Raw genomic sequence first — 21,412 nt, forward strand, 5'->3', positions numbered from 1 at the left:
AACCCCATCCACACCCCCACCACAAATCCTACACCCTGTGCGCCCAGCTGCTGGATAGGACGGGACTTGTTGGCGGGAGCTGCAGCCACACAGCAGCTGCTTCACTGCAGCCCTGTCCTGTGCCTGCAGTGGTGCCAGGACATGCAGACCTGGCTTGGGGGGGACTCCTGGTCCCAGGAACCACTTTGGGGGTGTGATGGGCCAGGGGGAGGGATAGAAGTGGCAACCGGGGTGGGTGATGGGCAGGGGGGGATTGAGGCGGCAGCAGGGTCTATGGGTGTATGTAATGGGCTGGAGGTGGCAGCAACAGGGGTGTGTGTGAGACAGAATTGCAGGGTGGGGGGGTGCTCTGGGTAGAAGCGGCTTCCAGAGCAAGGCTTGGAGACCCTCCCCTCCCCCCCTCCTCCAGAGCAGCCTGTGCAGAGGGAGGCTGGCCTGGAAGGGAAGGGGCTTGCCCAGCCCAGTCTCTGAGTACGTCAGGGACTTCCCAAGAAGTGCATAGAGATTTCTGGGGCCTGGGCACAGATGTAGGCAACAGAACAGCAAGGGCTGGCACTGCTTAGATCCACAAAGCAGCAGGCAGGACAGCTGCAGGTGGACTCATGTCCTGGGGCAGGGAGAGAGCTGGGGCTAGTGTGGGGCAGGCAGGGGCTGCAGATCAGGAATGAGGGGCACTGGCAGGGTTGTGGTTAGGAGTGAGGTACAAGGGCAGGGGCGGGGCACCAGCCTCTCAGTGCTGCTCAACACCACAAAACAAGTGGGTAGACAGCTGCAGCTGGACCTGCATCCTGGTGAGCAAAGGGGGCAGGGGAAGCTCTGATTTCCTATGATCAAAAAAACCCAAAAGCAAATGCCAAAATACATAAGTATTTAGAATTTATTTAATTATAATGATTGAAGCAGTGATAGGCTTCCAAACTGTTAAAATTGTAAATATATCTGTAACCCTAGTGTGGTGGGAGAAACCTCCCTAAGGTTCGTTGTCTAGCTGTAATTTGCTAGACAGACAAGAAAGACAGCTGTTTATTTGCTCAAGCAAAGACCATAAAGCCAGCAAAAGGCAAAATGGCCCCCCCTAAAGGGTGAGGCGATCTTTTATACTTTTTACAACAAGGCAACACTACAGGGTTAACAAAAGCAATACTTGGGCGGTGCTTTACAAATCTTTGTAACAGCATAGTTCTATTAAGCTGAACTAGCACTTTTTTAAAAGCTAAAAGTTAAGTAACAGTAACATTATAATATGTTAGCAAAACCTTACACAGTAGTAGATACTTCTCAAGGACACAACCACTGCACCCAGAACAATGGCTTCCCTGTCTTATCTTACTTCTTGCTGTAGCTGATTTTTCAGCACACAGACACAGATCCACTTTTTAACTCAGAAAATGCTTAATACAGTTAAAATGATTACTTGACACAAGCAAAGGCTTAGCTATCAATCTGGTGGTCAGTGGCATTGCTAGGCCACAGGTCATGCCTTGTATTCAGCTGCAAAGCTAATACTTCTTAATAGTTTAAATTATTGTTAACTTAACAGTATGTTATCAGAAAACTATTCTATTTTAGGGTAATAACAAACATGCTTACTACAGGTCTCCGCTTTGTTTTAATTTTCCAGAGGGAATTTTGGAACACACTTTTAGGTATTTAAATTCCTGTGGGGTTAGGTTTTGATGAATGTTGCTGGATATTTGTATAAATTGACTATACATTTTTACTTGCCTTTGCATAAACTGTTGTTTTAGAGAGTATAAACGTTGAAAACAACATAACAGGCAGACTATAGTTATAACTATTTTAATTATATTTAGCATAAAAGGTCTAAGCCATCCTGTAAGGGAAGAGAACTAGTTAGTAAGCTAGCTAAGAGATGTATTTTTGGGGATTTTAGTTATATCTTTGGCTTTTTGGATATGGACAGTTGTATTATTGAGGTGGATTTGAACTATGATAAAAGAACTGTTAACTTATACACAATATTTTGGTCTGATAATTATATAAGCTCCTCTTTGAGCAGCGAGGAGAAAATTAAGGGCTATGGCTTTTTGGATATGGACAGTTGTATTATTGAGGTGGATTTGAACTATGATAAAAGAACTGTTAACTTATACACAATATTTTGGTCTGATAATTATATAAGCTCCTCTTTGAGCAGCGAGGAGAAAATTAAGGGCTATACGGTTTTGAATTACTATTTGTCGGAGTTTTTCTTGGGTGTCAGCTAAGGCAGCAACGGCCTTTGAGAGGTTTTTGTGACCTTTGCTGAATTCGTGAGCTATGATTTTTATTACAGCTTGGAGGCATAATGTAAATTTTTTAAAGATACACAGTGCCTATTCCTGGGAGTATACTTGCAAGGGAACACTTGAGTAATACTCTTTTGGTAAGTTGAGCTTTTTGATATTTGTTTACTATATTACGGCTTTCTTGCAAATTTCTCTTGTTTCGCCACTTGCCCCGTGGAAGGTGCATGGCGAAGGACGTTGAGGGTTTTAGCAGTGCTGGATAGCAGATACCTTTTCCTTTGGCAGGGATTTTATGATAGGCGTGGGAGCCACAGACCCAGTATTGTCCTTTTAAAGCAGCGAGGTTTGAATACTTAGGTGGTATTCAGCCCCCGTTCTTTAGTTTTAGCATTTCGCGCTCGCCCTTTGATTTAAAGGAAGGATTTGCAGTTCTATTGAATAAGCATTGTTTCTGGGAGGTATCAGTGTATAAACAATACCACAAAGTATTATTTAAAGAGGAGATGGGGGGTGCAGAGAGGATTAGTGCTCTTGGTTAAATTTTTGCCGCTGTAGAACTTATTGTAAGAGCTGTAACAGGTAGGAGTTGCTGTATCATTATTACACCAGTTTTCTTCAGTTGAACTAGTAAAATAGTGGTGACATATGCTGGTGCTTAAATTGATGTAGTTTGATATTGAGCAGTTTATATAAAAACACTAATCTTCAACAACAGGCTTTACTAAAAGGAACTCCTGCTGACTTTGGTCTTAAGTTTGGTTATTAGAGAGATTTAAAAGTGACTCGATGGGGCCCCAGGGGATGGGAGTTATGGGAATTTCTCCTTGGGTGTGGCGAAGAAAATGACTGCACACCCAACAGTTACTTTGGTTTTCTGCTTTAGTGGCTCTCTCAACGTATTGGAGATACATATTGTTATTAGAGATATGGGCAACAGTAGGTTTAAGAGTAGTCTTAGCCTGAGGATACTCTGCAAATTGTCTGAAAACTGGGTGGCTAGGCTTTACACAATATTTTGTTTTATAAGTAAATACTCGGACTTCTGCTGAACTATAGTAATGTGAGGGAGGATACCAGCGGGCAATGTTGACCTTTCCATCTATTTTAGAGAGTTTGATTGAATTGCTTATTTAGACAGGAAAACTGTGGGTGCTAGGATTAGCACATCTGCAGCAACTGGTAGCTATAGCCGACCCCTGTGAAAGACTTATTTCTTCAGCAAAGAGAAAGATTAGAAATAACATAGTTATAAAAGTCATATTATAACAAAATCAGCACAAACAGTATGAATAACTCTGCAGCTCTAATAACTGTTCTTTTGGGGCATGTTACAGTTTCAAAGTGCTCGGTTTTGGCTGATTTAAAAGTGTTTAAAGGATGCAGTACTTGGAGTTCAGTGTTCTCTGGGCTAGGCAGGACCCCAAAAGGGTGACAGTTTATTAGTGGACTTTGGTTAGTTTGAGTTTTATATTATCTAATGGGCTGCAGGTCCAGGAGGTGTTTGTTTTTATTTTTTTGTCTGCTTTTGGCTCACACTTGTCGCGGTCAGGTGGGTGTGCGGTGCTCCTGCGAAGTTCGCAGTCGTCTTCTTTTGGCTTCCCCTTTTCTAGGTCAGGGAAGCTTGCGTTGGAGCCGATCCTGAGCTCTGGTGAAACTTCTGTCTTTTTTGTACGAGTATAATGAATCCAGTTGTCCTTTTCTGCTATTTTTACGGCGGTGTGGGAGGTGAGGAGAACTTGATACGGTCCTTGCCACTTAGGTTCCAGGGGAGACCGTTTTCAAGTTTTTACATACACCCAGTCTCCAGGCTGGATGCGATGTGCTGGGACATTGGCAGGTAAAGGTTGGCTTAAAGCAGCATACCTATGGAGAGATTTTAACTGAGACTGTAGAGATAAAATATAAGAGGCGAGTCCTTTATTGCCTAAAAGAGAAGAAGTGTGAGCCGGTAGTAAGGGGAAATGTTGGGGAACAGGGTGTCCAAACAGCAGCTCGTAAGGACTGAACTTTAGTTTTTTTCTGGGGGTTGATCTGATGGACATAAGAGCCAGTGGGAGAGTCTTAGTTTATTTTAACCCGCTCTCAGCACATAGTTTTTTAATTTTTTTTTTTTCAGGGTCTGATTCATTCTTTCTACTTGTCTTGAGCTTTTTGGGTGCCAAGGGGTATGGAATTTCTATTCTATTCCTAGGCAGCTAGTCAGTGTTTTATTTAAGTTAGCAGTAAAATGTGTTCCTTGATTGTTTTCAGTGATACATGGAGGACTAAACCTGGGTATAATTTTGTTAAGGAGTATTTTTACTACTTGTTGTGCTGTAGCTCTTCTGGGGGGGAAGGCTTCTACTTACCCCGTGAGTTGGTCAACAATTACTAGGAGGTTTTTGTACCCATTGTTTTTAGGCATATCTGCAAAATTTATTTGTAGTCTTTTAAAGGGAGTATAAGCCCAGGGGCGGGCTCCAGGGGGTCCTGTTTTTTTTTTTTTCTTTGATATTAAACTTTTGCATATACTGCAGTGTTCTAAAAGCCTTTTTGCTTCCTGGTAGACTCCGGGTGCGTAGAACAGTCTATTAGTGATAGCAGCAAGTTTGGGGTTTTTTTGGGTTTTTTTGTAACTTAAAAGCTTGCTTTGGTGAAGTTGTTGTAGATAAGGTTTAAGGGCTGCTTTAGGTAGCACTGTTCTTCTGTCCGGCAATTGCCATATTTTATCTTTTTTAACTACTTTATTTTACAAAAGATCAGGTACAGAAAGTAAAAAAAAAAAAAAACAACCTTTAATTTTACTAAAGAGAAACTATTCTAGGACATTCAGAATTTCACACTGTGACAAACACTTTTGCAGTAATACACATTATGCCTAACATTCCATATAGCTCTCGAGAAACGAGCAGTTCTACTCTTCCCTGTTTCATAGAACACATGCAAAAACTTTCGGCATTTCACTCTGAGAAAAAATAAAAGCAGCTTGGTGAGGGACCAGGGCACGGCACAAGCTGGAAGCCACAGTCTGCTACCGCGCCGAACTGCTCAGGCAGTGGTTCAGCTTTAAGTACTTTAAATGGAGTTACTACTGCATAACTCATTTTTTTAACTCTGTTGACTATTTTTGAAGAGCCATTTATATAAAAAATTAAGTCAGGGTTGTCTAAGGGTAAGTCACTGAGATCTGCCCTGGGTTTGTCTGAAAATGCTGCAACTTGAAGGCAATCGTGGGAGTCTGGTTCCCCGTCGCTGGGTAGAGGTAATAGAGTAGCTGGATTCAGGGTATTGCATCTCTTTATGACCAGGTTTGTAGCCATTAAAAGTGTGGTTTCCTATTTATTTATTCTCTGATGAGAAAAATGTTGAGTATTTTTCTGGAGGAGGAGGGCTACTGCGTGTGGAACCTTTAGGATAAGGGGGTATCTGAGGACTAATTCCTGGGCTTTCTCAACTATTGTTGCAGCTGCTGCCACTGTGCGAAGGCAGCCTACTCCCCCCTTTGCCACTGGATCTAATTGTGTAGAGAAGTAAGCTGCGGGTAGCTTTATGATCTTAAAAGACTGGTTTTTCTGCATCTTTTGTTTTTCTTTCTTCCTTTTTTCTTCCCTTCTATTAAAAGTTTTAGTAGTAATGGCTAAGATTTCTGCCATGGATTTACTCTCAACACCCTCGGTGTCAAGTTGGAGCTTCTTTCTAATATCTTTGCTAGCCTGACTTATGAATACAAGTCTTAACACAGGCAAAGTGGCAGGTGTCTCGGGGTTCATGTTTCTATACTGACGTATAGCTTTACAGAGTCTTTTAAAGTAGTCTGAAGGGTGTTCTTCTGGACCCTGAACAGTAGCTGTCACTTTGGACTAGTTCGTAGTTTTATCTCTTGCCTCTTCTTTTTTTCAGTCCTTTTTAGCATACGTATTGCATTCTGTCCCTCTTCCTTGTTGTAATTCTAATTTGGATCTTGCTTAGGTACGCCATTAGGCATGTAGTGGTTTTGATGCTGCTGATCGGCTAGAAATTGGTCAGCGTGGCGTAGTACTTGGGTTTTCTCGTCTGAGGTTAAGAGGCTTTTGAGAAGCTGCATGACATCTGACCAGGAAGGGTTATGAGTTATGAAAATGGTTTTGAAGCGTCTTGGAACTACTTCGGGATTATCTCTGAGCCTGGGGGTGTTTTCTTGCCAGTTTAAGAGGTCGGTGGTGGAGAACGGAGCGTGTTTCCAGTGACTGATAACTTCTCTACCCGCACCAGGCACAGGGTATGCTCTTAGGGGAGCCAGAAGGCTAGGGGCAGGTACTTGTTGTCGGGTACGATTAGCTATGGGACTCGGATCAGTGTTCGGGGAAGTTGAGTCTGGAGAGGGATGCTTTGATCCATCTACAGGCTCAGGACTTGGGTGGTTGCTAGGAGGCAGTCGGGGTGATGCCTCTCCACGATTTCCCGAGTCCCCTGCCGGCACGGGAATGAACGGATCAGGTGGGATAGGGGGTCTGGGCATGGGTTTATAATTATTATCTGAATATGAAGGTGGTGCAGAAGGTTTTGGGCATTGAAGGGGAGCTAACAAATTCGGGAAAAGTACAGGGGTCGGGGTGACTAAAGGTTTACTAGCAACATTGTCTCATAAATACTAATAATTTATTAGGTCCAGGCAGAGGTCCTCCAAGATTTTTCATAAGGCAGCCAGGCAATTTGGGTTAAATGATCCATTTTCTGGCCATTGTCTTCTCAAATCTAACTGAGACGTATAAGACGTCTAATTAATTAAACAGAGTTCTGCCATACGAGACTTGGACAGTTCTGCCCGTCTCTCCAAATATTTCCAATTCCTAACCATATAATCAAGGGGTGAATATTCTAGGCCAGAACTCATGATTATATCTAAGTACAAGCAGTCTTATTCCCTAAGTTTTACCTGCCTAGAAACTGTTTCGTCCACGTACAACAACCGGTGTTCTCGGATCCCACTGGCTTTCTCCGTGAGGAGGGGCGTCTTGAGTCCGAGACCCTAGTCGTTGGCTGTTATGACAGCATTTCTACTTTATATCCGTGTCTTTCGCCTTTCGGCTAGGCTGCCGGCTCTAACAGCGTTTAAAGTAGCAGACGGATACCCTCAAAGACTGCTTCCAGAGACCTTTAGAGGTTAAACCAGAAACCAGATAGAAACCAAAAACATACCTGACCTGAGGTACTCGCCGGTACCGTTCCTTTACCCGATTTGAGGATCCCGCCTTATTGGTCCTGAGGGGACCATCCACCTCCCGAGACTGACCCAAATAGGTGAACTCACCTGGTGTGCGCTGGGGTGTCAGGGGGTAGAGGTCTCCAAAGGCTCCAAGCTAGATGGGTCCCATCTGGGGTGCCAAATTGTGGTGGGAGAAAACTCTCTGGGGTTTATTGTCTAGTTGTATAGGAACCGGACAACACGGGTAAAGTTTTACTGTAGTATATTTGCTCGAGCAATGACCATAAAGCCAGCAAAGAGGCAAAATGGCCCCCCGTAAAGGGTGGGGCGTTCTTTTATACTTTTTATAACAAGGCAAGACTACAGGGTTAACAAAAGCAATACTTGGGCGGTACTTCACAGATCTTCATAACAGCATATTTCTATTAAGCTGAACTAGCACTTTTTAAAAGCTAAAAGTTAAGTAACAGTAATATTATGATACGTTAGTAAGAACTTGCAGTGGTAGATACTTCTTAAGGACACGATCACTGTACTTAGAACAATGGCTTCTTTTTCTTATCTTGTTCCTTGTTGTAGCTGATTTTACAGCACACAGACACAGATCCACTTGCTGCATTTTACTCAGAAAATGATTACTTGACACAGGCAAAGGCTTAGCTATTATTCTGCCTATTATTCTGGTAAGTGGCACTGCTAGGCCACAGGTCATGCCTTGTATTCAGCTGCAAAGCTAATACTTCTTAATAATTTAAATTATTGCTAACCTAACAGTATGCTATCAGAAAACTATTCTATTTCAGGGTAATAACAAACATGCTCACCACAAAATTTTAACTCATTTGTACAGATATAAGCATTTCTGCAGGCATAATAAGCATTGAGCCAACTACTGTATATATTCCTACTAACTCTGTAATGGCCAAGGTTCCTCCAAACGCTATATGGAGCTTGTCATATTAATACAGATGTCAGTCAAGGGAGCAGCTGGCCAGATCTGCTGCAAGGGGGAACTGCTCACATGCTGTTTATCATAAGCACTTGTTTTTCCATCTGTAAATGAGGATATTTACCTCCTTTTGAAAATGTTTATTTATCTTGTGGGTGGCATCTAGCATAGTGATTCTCAAGTGACAGCTGCATTCCCCTCCAACCAATCCCTGTCCCCAAGCAGGCTTTGCACTGTTAGTACTGTGTTTTGTTGCTCATGGGTGGGTGCGGGGCTGCAGAGCCGTATTTTTTATGTAGCGGTGATGGCAGCAGAGAGGAGCTGCGGGGCAGCCTGGGCCTAGCAGAGGTGAGGGGGAGGGGCTACTGTTCCCCGCCACCCCCCATGCTGAGCAGCAGCTTCTGCCTGGCTGCCGCCATTGCTCAATGTGGGCCAACAATCCAGAGCAGCTGCGGGGGGGTGGGTGCTGGGTTCGAGGCTGTGCGCACAGGTTCCAGCTGGTCCAGCCTGGAGTGGGCTACGGTCAAGGCTGTGTGCTGTTGGCAGTGGGAGGGAGGAGGTGCAATTGTACAGGCTTCAGGCTGTTGCGAGGTGGTGACAGGGGCTGTGTGTGCTGACCAGCTTGTGTGTGTAGTTGTGTGGGGCTCCCATACACACCCCACCATACCCACACACCCTCCCCTACAACCACACCCTCCCACACACACAATCACACCCCCACAAACACCGCACCTTCCCACACCCTCCCCCCATACCCTGCCCATATGCCTACACCCCTTCACAAAACCCACACCCCCCCACACAGCACACACACCATCCCATACCCCACCACACAGCCATCCAGACCCCAACCACTCCCTACACACAATATACAAAAGTAAGACTTTATTTTGAGCTATTATGCTATCCCCTCTATATACACCATGCAAACACACGTAAATAAGGACAGAAATTTTTTTTTTAATAAAATATGCTATAATAGATGTTTGATTTTTAGTATATGACTTTTTTTTCTGGTTCCAAGATGGCAAACCCTCTTCCTAAAAGGAGTACTTCCAGGGCAAGGGGAGGGACTTCTGATGGCAAAGGTTGGGGGCTAGGGGCGGGACTTCTGGTCCCAAGATGACAACTGGGGGCAGGGCACCCGTCTAAGGGCAGGGCTACCCTTGCGGCCCTCCACAGCTTATCAAAACTCATTAAGTGGCCCTCCAACTGAAATAATTGCCCACCTCTAATTTAGACGCATGGCAAGGAGCATCACTTCTATTCTTTTTACAGTCCTTAAATTACAGTTATGGAGTTGCTAAGCATGTGGGCAGCAGTTATGGAAGCCTGGTGTTGTAGTACCAAGGCACAGAACCATTGGTTCACAAGTTTGTACAAGTGGAATTAAATGTCAAATGAGTCCATTATAGCATTTAGCCAACTGCAGCAAGTAAATAAAGGACTTGATTGGCCAAGTAATGAAGATTCAATTAAGTTTATTTATCCTAGATGATTGGCTTTTAGCTCTAGAGTACATGCAACTCGAGAGGTTTTCCTTGACATTACTGCTTTTTGCACTGTGACTAGCAAAGGGCAATGCTGTTTTCCCAAAACCATTTAAAATGGTTAAATTAACTGTTAAAAACACTATTACAAAGTTTAGCCATTTTTAAATAGCTGTGTCAATGATGCCTCATTTTTAGCATTAGTGAAACTATTATGCCATATGTTCACATACATTGAAATTTACAAAATACATTTTTAAATGTTTAGATTTCTACAGATTTTGCAAAGGTTGTGCCGGCTAACTTCCTTCCAAAGCATGAAAGTCCCCTTGTTATACAAATGCCCACCTTCCTGGCTAAAACCTCAGCTAGCTGGTTGAAGACAAATGGACTGAAAGGTATTGTATGCAAATGAATTTCCTCTAGTGTGAAATGCTAATTATAGTTTGTGTTTTATTTATTCTTTCCATTATTTATTATAGCCAAGAAGTTGAGCCTTTATCAAGTTTTGGCTCCAAATGCGTTCTCACCAGTGGAAGAATTTGTGCCTATCCTTCAGAAAACAGTGTCATCAACACTGCATGAGGTAGATAATGAGAATTCATTTCTTGTTTTCCCTATGCCTTTAGTTGTTGTTATAGACGGTACATATAATTCAGTGTATGGTAGTTTTAATAAAGCTATTACTCTTAGTTCTCTGACATACCCTCTGTTGTTTGTGCTTTCTTTAATGTTTTAAATAGTTTAGATAAACTACTGTCTGAAAAAAATAGCCTAATATCATCTGAGCTGTCAAAGTGATTCCTTCAAGGCCAATATCTATAGGTGATATTTAAGGCGTCACATTGGCCAACACTGATCCAATTTCCGATACAGCTGCATGTAGCTCATAAGTCTGTTGTGGTGGAAGGGGAGGGGGCAGGGAAGGGGGGTGGGGGCAGATCAATGCCCCTGTGGTGAGGGAGAGAGGGGGCAGGGGCTGCCCAGCTGGGGTGGGGTGTTGATCTGCCCCCTCCACACCCCTTCCTTCCCCACCCCTCCTTCCACGACAACAGATTTACCAGTTGCGCACAGCTATATCAGAAATCGAATTGGTAGCGCACTGGGGGCAGGGCGAGGTTCCCACTGCTGCATGCACCCCAGGAGGGCATAAGTGGGGGCATATGCCCCCGGATCTGCACATATCTCCAGCCTGAAGCTGCAGCCCACCCACCCCGCCCCACGCAGATCCTGGCTGGGCAGCACTTCCCCCTGCCCCCTCCCTGCCTCACTGTGGGGAGCGTTGATCTGCTACCCCATGCCCCTTCCCTCCCACCTCTCCTTCCACCACAACAGACTTACCAGCAGCACACAGCTGGTCTGTGTTCCTCGCTGCATGTATGCTGCACTGCGGCTGCACACACGCACAGGCATTTCTCAGCCAAATTATCGGCTACTTCAGGCCAATTTCCGATACAGCCAATTTTCTTTATATTGCTACCAATCCGATATTGGACTAAGGTACTGGTGCACTTCTACTTAAATTAGTTCTACATTAGGGCTGTGCGAAGCTTCAGTCACTGATTCGATTCGGTGGAGATTCGGCCCGGTCTCTGAATCTGAATCGAATCAGGAGCCCCTTTAATCTCTCCGAATCAAATCAAACCCCTCCAAATCAATTTGGAGAGATTCAGGGAGATTTGATGATTCAGACATAGACACAGCTTTACATTTTTTTTCTACATACCTCTAGATACCAGGTGGCTCATGAATGTTGAGATGCTGGGGTGGATGAAGCATCCCACAGGAATGTGCATCCCACAGGAGTGCAGGGGGGTCCCCAGCATGCTCAGCAGTGGACCTGGAAGTGGGCCAGAAGCACTTGGCTTGGCGTCTGGTGCCTCCTGGGTCTGAGGGAGCACCCAGCGTCTCGCCATGGCTGATTACCAAGCCGGGGGGGCATGGGGCGGGTACTTCCAGTCCACTTCCAGGTCTGCTGCCAAGCACGTGGGGGGGCCCACTGTGCTCCTGTGGGACACTCCATCCACCCCACCATTGCAGCGTTCAGAAGCCACGCCTGGTACCTCAAAGTATGTTAGAAAAAAACATTTAAAGCTGTGTCTATGGCCAAATTGCTGATTCTCCGAATTGGCATTGAGTCTTTAGATTTGGATTTGGCTGAATCGAATTGGGACAGTGATCTGAATCAACAAATCAAATTGCTGTCCCTGATTCAGGCTGAATCCGAATCGAATACTGCCCGTTTTGCACACCACAGGAACAATGTAGAATAACGGAGGGGCAGTAACTGTTTCAAGGAAAAGTGAAACAAGGGCAGTGTACTATAGCGCAAAATATGGTAGCTGATATTTTCAGTACAATCCCAGGGATTTAACCAAGCATCAGCTACACAGCAGCACCATTATTTACAAGAATCCTTAAGGCATACTGATGGAATTATAAGTGAAATTGTATTTTCAAAAGTGTAGCGTTGCTCCTATGGAGAATGAAATTCCTGGTTGTATATATTTCTTGAATTTATCTGGAGTTGAGAACATCCTGCACCTTGGCAAATTGGTTTTAAACGATTAACTGTCTTTTTAAAGTATAATGCTCCCTTATGGGATTTACACATTACGTCTTCAGACTGTACAGGTAATTCTATCCAAGCAGGTGTCAAAGATCTTTTTTAAGATTAAAAAAACAAATAATACTTATTTAAAAGCTTAATACCTAATCAGTACATATTTAGCTATCCTCGTGTATTGTGCCTTTTATGCTGAGAAGGATAAAGTCAGTCCTGCTATAAGCAAGTGAAACTCCATAGATTTTAACTGATTATACATTTATAGATTAAAGTTTCATAGATTTCATAGACATCAGGGCTGGAAGGGACCTCGGAAGATCATCGAGTCCAGCCCCCCGCCCAAAGGGCAGGAAGTCAGCTGGGGTCATAGGATCCCAGCAAGATAAGCATCCAGTTTCATCTTGAAGGTGTTCAATGAAGGCGCTTGAACCACCTCCGGTGGCAGGCTGTTCCAGACCTTGGGGGCTCGGACAGTAAAGAAGTTCTTCCTTATGTCCAGCCTGAAACGATCTTGAAGTAGTTTGTGACCATTCGACCTCGTCATCCCTTGGGGCGCTCTGGTGAACAAACGTTCCCCCAGATGCTGGTGGTCACCCCTGATAAACTTGTAGGTGGCCATCAGATCACCCCTGAGCCTGCGCTTTTTCAGGCTAAAGAGCCCCAGGGCTCTCAGCCTGTCATCGTAGGGTCTGCTTCCCTGACCTCTGATCATGCACGTGGCTCTTCTCTGGACTCTCTCAAGCTTCTCCACATCCTTTTTGAATTGTGGAGCCCAAAACTGGACACAGTACTCCAGCTGCGGCCTCACTAAGGCCGAGTACAGGGGGAGAATGACGTCCCGGGATTTGCTTGAGAGCAAAAATAAAAATGTTTGTGCACTCCCTGCTCCTCCATTGCAGAAATCTATTTTAATCCGTTTTTAAAAACACACTTATTCTCTAAAGCAATTGGCTCCAAAATGTGGTACCTCTACTTTTGCTATTTACACACTCTCCTTTTTCATCCCTAAAGCTATTTCTTTCGGATTTGGGGGTTCCCAGTTCCTGTCATCTTGCTTTAGTTCAATCTATTCTAGATGGAGCTTTACCTGACGATTGCCTAAAAACGAGGCGCTGAACGCCGCTGCTTAGCGGCGTTCCTGTCAGAGAGTGCATTTTGCACGGGTTCTGTGATTTGGATTGACATACCACTTGTTTCTGTATAAATATGAACTCGCCATTTTCTCAACCTCCTGAAACCCTCAATATTTTGGATCTTGGAAATGGCCCGTCTCCTTATATGGTACTGGAGCAGCCGCTAAAGTTAGAGAGAGAGTTTTGCTAAAAGCTCTTTCCATTCTGGTGTTAGAAAGGAAAAAGGAGAATTGGCAATTGGGAAATTCAAGTGCAACTGCTTTCTCCGCTTGGTTCAGTAGAGGCAGAGTTGCTTGCTGGCATTCAGAACTCACTCTCTATTCTCCAAATAGTTTTGAAAAATAACAGGGTTCAGAAGGATGCCAAGGTGGGCTAAGTGGAGAAACGTGAATGTAGTGGGTAGGGTGCGTGAGAAAGTCTGTTACTAGAAATGGATTTACCCTGATCTTGCAAGCTGCTCTGCAAGGGGGGATTCCTGCCCTGCAGGAAATCAATGGGGTCTGTGGGATGGAAGGGACAACCCAGCTTTTGGCATATTTTCCATACTCTATGGACCCCTGGATTTGCAGTTTAGTACATCTACACAAACAGCCATCTATCTTATTCTCATCCTTCTAGAACCACATGAAGGCTGTCACTCCAGCTCATATGTTATTCAGAGTTAATTCAGTGTCTGCAATTTTAGTCACTATATATGGATAACTATAGGAAGCTGAGTGGGGCTCACTCCGCTACATACTGTACAAATGTTGTCAGACACAGTCTATTATGTCCAAGTATTGTGTCCACATTTTGCAATAGTTTTAAAAAAAGCAGGCAGTAGTTTCCTATTCTTTTGGGCTCACAGCATGTTGTCTGCTGCAAATCTCTATTCACGTTCTTACAGGATAACACAGTGGTGTCACATTCATCATTAAATGAATTAACCGTTAACCCTATATTTACACTCCTGCTATAAACAGAAGCTTAATTTGCTGCTGGAATAGACTTAGTTTGTGCATTGAGGATCGCTCCCTTGAGGAGCAACCACTCCTCTTGAACTTCCCTCTCCCTGTGGTCACGGTCCCTTAGGGCCTCACTGACAAGCCTCCTGAGCTTGTCAAAGTCGGCTTTCCTGAAGTCAAGGACTTGCGCGTTGCTGACCGACTTGCCAGCTTTTCGGCGGATGGTGAAGGTGATCAGCTCGTGGTCGCTGTCACCCAGCTTCCCATCGATCACTAGGTCGCCGACTAGGTCATCCCCAGTAGCCAGTACCAGGTCGAGCAGCGCTTTGCCTCTCGTTGGCCCATAGACTTCTTGAGTCAGGTAGCTGTGTGTTTCTTCTTTAAAATGTCCAGAAATGAATTTCACATTTGTGTGAAAATTCAACAGTCCACGTTTGGGCTACTTCAGCAGTCCAACTGTCACAACAGTTTAGTGTCCCCAGATACCGACTGTCTGGGCTTCAGAAGCTACTCCCTGAAACATCTGAGTGTTTTGTTTGTTGTTTCAGAGAGCAATGATGCAGTTTGAATGGCATGATGGAACTGTGAAAAATGTTCACGTGGACCCACCGATATTATACCACTATCAGGTGAGTTGTATTTACTTGGTCCCCTCCCCTCTGTCAAATTGCATGTCAGTCATCCTGAGCAAAGCCCAAGCAATACAGGGTTCACAAGGTGGTGCTGAGCATGGGGTGGGGAAAAGCGACCCCTCCCTGCCCTGTGTCCGGCGCACCGCACTGCAGCCACTCACAGCTCGCCTGGGGCTGACTGTGCCTGCTTCAGACAGCTCCCCCCTCTCCCTGCTGGTACAGTCCAGCCCGGCTCCACAGACCCCTGCCAGCCTGTGCCCCACTTTGGGCCCCACCAGTGCTGGCCCTGGAGCATTGGTCCCAAGACATTGGGACATTGGTCTCAAGATGGTGATCAAAGGGCGGGGCACCTGTCAAGGGGCAGGGCTACCCATGCAGCCCTCCACAGCCTGCCAAAACTGTGTAAGCGGCCCTCTGCCCGAAATCATTGCCCGCCCCTGATCTAGCTGGAGGGCAGACAAAGTGACTGACCTTCTGGCAGGAGAACACTTCAACAGTTCAAAGTGGGCCACCACAATGAGCACATCTGGATGATACCTGCACAGAAGGCAGAGCAGGGACACCAGAAGACATGACAGCAGTGCCAAACAAAGGCCAGCTGTGTAGCCATGGCCCATTGGCAGCTGGCCCAGAGATGCAGGTGGCTCTGCTACAGTGCCTGTACTACAGCCCAGGCAGCTGTGCAGTCCCTATCCAGGTCTGGCAGCCATGGGGCCACAGGCCCAAAGGCCAGATACTGTTGCAGGTAGCAGCAGGTTACAGCCAGGCAACAGCCCCCACTGCCAGATTGCTGCAATTAGTAGAGGGTGCAAAGCCCCTCTAGGTTAGGGCTACTTCAGCAGTCCAACTGTGACAAGAGGCTAGTGTCCCCAGATACCAATTGACCAGGCTTCAGAAACTCCTGAGGGCAAGTAGCCTTGAGCTGCTCGCCAAGGCAGCTTTTTATACTACTGGGACCAGCACAGGTGCTGGCCCCAGCCTCTAGCTCCCCCTGGTTGAAAATCAGAGAGGAGCTGGCCAGGGTCAGTTTGCCCTGCTCCAAAGTACATGTTCAAGCACTGTGCTGAGGCACAAATCTCCAGTACCAACTTGTGCCCTGCTACTTGAGCTGCTGCAGGCACATGTGCCTGCATGTGTGGACGCATCCTTAGAGTACATTGCATGTTTGCAGACCTTGTGTGCATTTATATTAAATGCTGTCTATTAAGTTTTGCTGTAAACATGGGGTGATACTGCTACGGATAAAGTTCTGACCTTTGCAAAAAAAAATGCTGTTTAGAAATCAGTTTTCTTCATGTATGTGCTGTCCACTATCTTGATAAAGGATAGATAAGAAGCATTCATTTGAGAGAAGTTTGATTATAACATGAGTACAGGCCCCTTTTTATTTTTACCATTTGTTTGTCTTTTTAAGTGGATTTCTTAACAGAAAATGCATGACTGCAGAGATACTGGAATCTTTATCTTAAGTGATCATTTGTGCTCCGTGTTAATACTTGGATTTTATTCACTCTAAGTTTTATAGTTGTTAATAAACTTTGGAAGTAATATTAATCTGAAATGTTAATATATTAATTTATATTAAAAATCACCGCTTATCAGTTGTTATGCATATTTTATTCACAGAAACAGCTTGCTAGAATGGTGAGAATATATGAGAAACGAATTGACTGGCTTTCAGTTGGCAGCAGAAGAATATGGGGAACTATTTGTGAAAGGAGGTATTGTTACTTTGGCAGTACTTTGGTATTAAATGGCAGATGGACAAAAATTGATCACTATGGGACAGTATTAAAAATACATGTTTGACAGGATTCCCCTTTTAAAACTGTTTTATAGACCTGTCAGCCAGTTTTAATTGGCTTGTGTCATGTTTATTTCTGTATAGCAGAATTATTCAGTACAGTCACAATACAATTTAAAAAAAAAGATAATTTATGCATTATATAGGGCCTTATCTAACTACCAAAGAATTGTAGCTTGTCTGTCATGTGGATCTGGGAGCAAACTTTTTGTACCATTTTGGAGTAACTCCATGTACATTCCTGGGGGGGTTGGTGTCACTGTAGTTGCCCCCATCTGCTTATTAGACATCCTTCAGACTGGCCAGTCACATCTTGGATAGCCCATGTTTGTACATAGGGGCAGTAGAGGCGTGGAGTTGTTGGGTTTTTGGGGGGAGGGGGGGAAACCACAAACCAAAACAGCCCTTCATGTATCCACATCCTGGAGTTGCTATAGCCTGGGAAACATACCATATTACCTGAAAGGGTATTGTTTCCATGTAAAAGTAAAATCTCAGCTTACATTTGTTTTTACTTTCTTTTGCTACCTGAAAGTTATTTATAGCTTTAATACATGAATAATTGATATTTGACTGGGTATTGAGGTGACTAAAAGATAAAATGGAGAGAGAGGAAGAATATTGTCTGAGATTAAGTTCTTTTTTCATTTCTTGTGTAGGGTTGTTATACTAGTCGATATGTCAGTAATAAATTCCTTGTATATCATCTACATCCAACATTCCTTGCGACTTTTGCTTGAGGAACAAATGTCAAACAAGGACTGCTTCAATATTATTGCGTAAGTAGCTGTTAAAAGTATATTTTTAAGCAATATGTGTAACATTGTGGATAAGAAGAATGCTGGTAGGTAACTAGAAAATGGACATAAAATATTGTATCTACTGTGGAGCATTAGTCTGATCTTATATGGTTATATTTTTTCAGTATTTAATTTATTAGTTTTTGGTTAAGTCATTCTAAGAATAACCTTTAAAAGCCATACATATTTTCCCTTTTCCTCATTGTGTATGGCTAGAGTGAGCAGTGGCCAAACTAGTAATTAGGGACCATCATTTACTCTGTTATATTTATGCCGCATAATTTAGTCCACTTTGTAGAATCCAAAATGACTGCTATGCCTACTGCAGTATTCAGAGCAGTTCCAAATTCAAATCTGGGCATCTTAGTCTGCTGCAGACTCCTTCTTGAAATGTTCTATGATTTGAAACAGAAATGGACATTTGAGTGATGCTTCTAGTTCCAGAAGTCAGGTTTTTTCAAGGAATGTATACATTTGCATGCAGTAAAGCAATATCTGAAAATGAATTGCTGTTTTATTTCTCTGGAAGCTTCGGAAGTGATATTACGGCTTGGAAACCAGAAATGGTTCCTTCAGTTCCAGATAACTTGCAAAGTGCCTGGAGGTATGATCAGATGATAATTTGTTAACATTTATGAATTAAGTGAAAATGCAGGTGTAGATGTATCTTAGGACCCAAAGCAATGAACAAATCTGCAGGTTTTAAAAGTTTATTATGCTATAAAACTAGCAGCTGTGTATACTGTTCTGTAGTTTGTCTGGTACTTCCACGAGAACAACATCAGAGGGATTAATGCTTAGTTTCATATATGTGCTATGTTAACAAGTAGAAATTTGTTATTTAAAAACTGCCACCCCTTCACATTTGACTTGAGGTCTGAGGGCATATCTGAATTTTTTCCCATATGCTACCACCAGTTCCAAAAGCTGTGCAAGCCCGAGAATGTTGTCAGTGATGCCTGTGAGCCTGTATGGGTGAAATCAGTTACAATTTAGCAAACAGTTCTGTTAATATGTGAGAGTAGACTCATAAGCTCATAAGTCTCGCATTCCAGCTTTCTCGCATAATGTGATTTACTAATAGTCCCACCGTAATGCTGCGCCCTAACCTTTATCATAGTTTATGGTAGCTGTAGTACAAAAATTAAGCTAGATCACTTGGGCCATTGTAGACAGGGTTCAAAAGCAGATACTTGAGTCCAGGGTATCACAATGAGGCTTTACTTGAGGCAGCTGGTTCAGGTTACTCTAATTGTTTTCCAGTAGTGGAGATTTTCCATTGCATTATTATTATTATCATCATCATCCATTTTGCATTGTGATAATAAGTAAAACTTTCTATGTAGATGGATATTGAGCCTACAGTGCAAAGGCAGTAGGAATTTTATGAGTGCTCTCAGAAGAGCAACAGAAGTAGACTTCAAAGATAAAGATGAACATGGATCTCAAGGCATTTATGTGCTTACCACCGGAGTTCCTGACCAGGAGATGGTAAGTGTCATTACAAAATTTGAAACACTGAATGCATTTTACAGGATTAATTTCAAGCTTGTTTCAGCTGCCTACAATAGTTTGGGGGTAGAATATTTCTATTACAGCTAAGCCTAGCATCAATGCCAGGATCTGAGCTTAGCTCTTGATGTTTAATTCACTGTTTAGGAAATGGTGACAGATGAATCTCAATCTTTGGGGGAGTGGTTATAGAATCTCTCTCAGAAGGTGTTAGCTTTCATTAGCTCCCTTTCCTCATGATAGTAGGATCACCCTTTTCAATTCCTACCACTTTATGGCAATTCCTCCTAGCCTACCCTTCTCTCACATGGGACCACCAGTTCCTTTTTAAGGGAGGGCGACAGTTCAGTCCCCCTTCAGTCAGTCACCACATCCTTTTCCAGATAGGAGGGTAATTAGGCAGTAAGAAAACATTTATGTTCAGGCTTGTAGCTAACATTAGGTTGTATTTACACAGACGTAAGATCTTGGGGGCAGTCTCACCTGAGCTGGGATCAGCTTAGCTCCAGTGCTTTCAGTGGAGCTGAGTCAGTTGAGGAATTGGTCCTGCAAGTCAGTGCCTGTGTCAGTGCTACCACAGAGTTGCGACTGTAGCATGTGTAGATCAACACAAGCCAACGTGATTATTTATTTAGGTAGCCAAGTTGAAACCTGTGCCACCACATTTTTACTGCTGCTTCTACCTCAGATACCCAAGTTTAATCCAGCTTGGGTAGGTCTCCCCGTCCTACAACTGCAACTTTTAATAGTAGGGTATACATAAGCCTCAGAACAATTAGAAATACCTTTGAAGTACTTGGCAGTTTTTCTTTTTGCTTTGCAGCATGCTGTGAGTGCTTATGTGGCTGAGGTCTGTGGTGGTTGTGATCTGCAGCTTCATGTCTGTCTATTCAATATAACAGGGGACTTGGACAGCAGCAGCATTATTCCGGCCCGCTATGCAAGTCCAAACGAAACTGCTAGCATTTTTAAAGAAATAGTATGTGCTGCTAATGGAAGGTTTCATTGGTTTGGAGAAACAGGTATTTTTTTAAAAACTTTCCTCTTGTTACATTTTCATCTATAAGAAGCCTGTAACCCCTGATTGCATGCTGTGGTTCCCAAATGCATGTAGTTTCCTTTTTACATTGTGATCCCATAACATACTGGCACTGGCATACACGAGGGCCTGTGCTGGTCGTGGCACTTAGGTGTACTATGGTATAAATATTTAACAATAATGCAGGGTTACTTCATTATTTTAGAGCTTAGTAAGAACTACATAATTACAAGAATTAACTTTTGATAGGCATTTGTAAAGAGAAACATTTAGTTTTAATTACTGATATAGTGGGACCCAGGTTGTGTTTAGCCCATGAAGAAGTACAAGTTTGACCCTGTCAGTGCCAGGAAGTGGTGGCCAGACCTGAGGGCCAACAAGGCATCAAGACTGCTGTATTTAGGTACAAACCAGTCAGACAGAGCAGTCAGAGTCCAGGGACAAGCCAGATCAGAAAACCGGGAAGTCAAGAGGTGAGTGAAGACTATGAGTGACCCAAGCCAGAAAACCAGTAGGTCAAAAAGAGGGTGAAGTCCACAAGTAAACTGAGTTGGGAAACCAGGTCAGAAAGCAAGCAGTTACCAGAGGTGTGGCAACCCTGTTGCCTGGATACTTCTTGTTCCATTCCCTTCTCTTACATAATGGAAGTGGAGGGTCAGGTGACAAGATCCAGTCACTGAGGCAGGGGCAGGCAGTTATTTCAGGTGGAGGGCCACTTACCCAGTTTTGGCAGGGACCAGTCTTGGGACCAGTGTCCCAATGTCTTGGGACCAATGTCCCAGGGCCAGCACCAGTGGGCCCAAAGCGGGACACAGGCTGGCAGGGGTCTGTGGAGCTGGGCTGGGCTGCACCAGCAGGGAGAGGGGGGAGCTGGCCCAGCTCCATAGAGCCCCTGCCAGCTGGGACCCCGCGCTCCTGCCACCCTGCTCTGGGCCCCGCTGGCGCTGACCCAAGGGCACCCGTGCAGGCCCTGTGCTCCCACTGGCTCCCCGCCCACTCACACCCAGTGCCCCTCAGCCCCATGATACAGGTGGGCAGTGCACAGCCCCGACCCCCTCCTTGCTGGCAGGGAAGAAGCTGGTGCTGAGTGCTGGGAAAAGCGGCCCCGGCCGGAGCTCCCTGCTGCAGCC

The 21,412-nt window shown here is 44.2% G+C and overlaps 1 protein-coding gene and 1 long non-coding RNA gene across 3 annotated transcripts in view; one reads left to right on the top strand and one right to left on the bottom strand.

Moving 5' to 3' along the window:
• The window catches only part of VWA3A (von Willebrand factor A domain containing 3A), a 67,998-nt gene that overhangs the window by 21,673 nt on the left and 24,913 nt on the right, over positions 1-21,412 (top strand). For both annotated transcript variants that reach the window (XM_025207017.1, XM_025207018.1), the window contains exons 13-20: positions 10,121-10,250; positions 10,335-10,438; positions 15,044-15,124; positions 16,754-16,848; positions 17,591-17,710; positions 18,261-18,335; positions 19,078-19,222; positions 20,067-20,265. In XM_025207017.1, coding sequence (XP_025062802.1) covers positions 10,121-10,250; positions 10,335-10,438; positions 15,044-15,124; positions 16,754-16,848; positions 17,591-17,710; positions 18,261-18,335; positions 19,078-19,222; positions 20,067-20,265 — 949 coding nt within the window. The remainder of the gene's footprint in view (positions 1-10,120; positions 10,251-10,334; positions 10,439-15,043; positions 15,125-16,753; positions 16,849-17,590; positions 17,711-18,260; positions 18,336-19,077; positions 19,223-20,066; positions 20,266-21,412) is intronic.
• Positions 3,852-7,605, bottom strand: LOC102382737. Its single transcript, XR_324128.3, has 2 exons — positions 7,407-7,605; positions 3,852-4,112 (listed from the first exon to the last, which is right to left on the bottom strand). It is a non-coding gene; the product is annotated as an uncharacterized LOC102382737 (long non-coding RNA).

This window comes from Alligator sinensis, unplaced genomic scaffold, assembly GCF_000455745.1.
Source record: "Alligator sinensis unplaced genomic scaffold, ASM45574v1 scaffold330_1, whole genome shotgun sequence".
NCBI classification, from domain to species: Eukaryota; Metazoa; Chordata; order Crocodylia; family Alligatoridae; genus Alligator; species Alligator sinensis.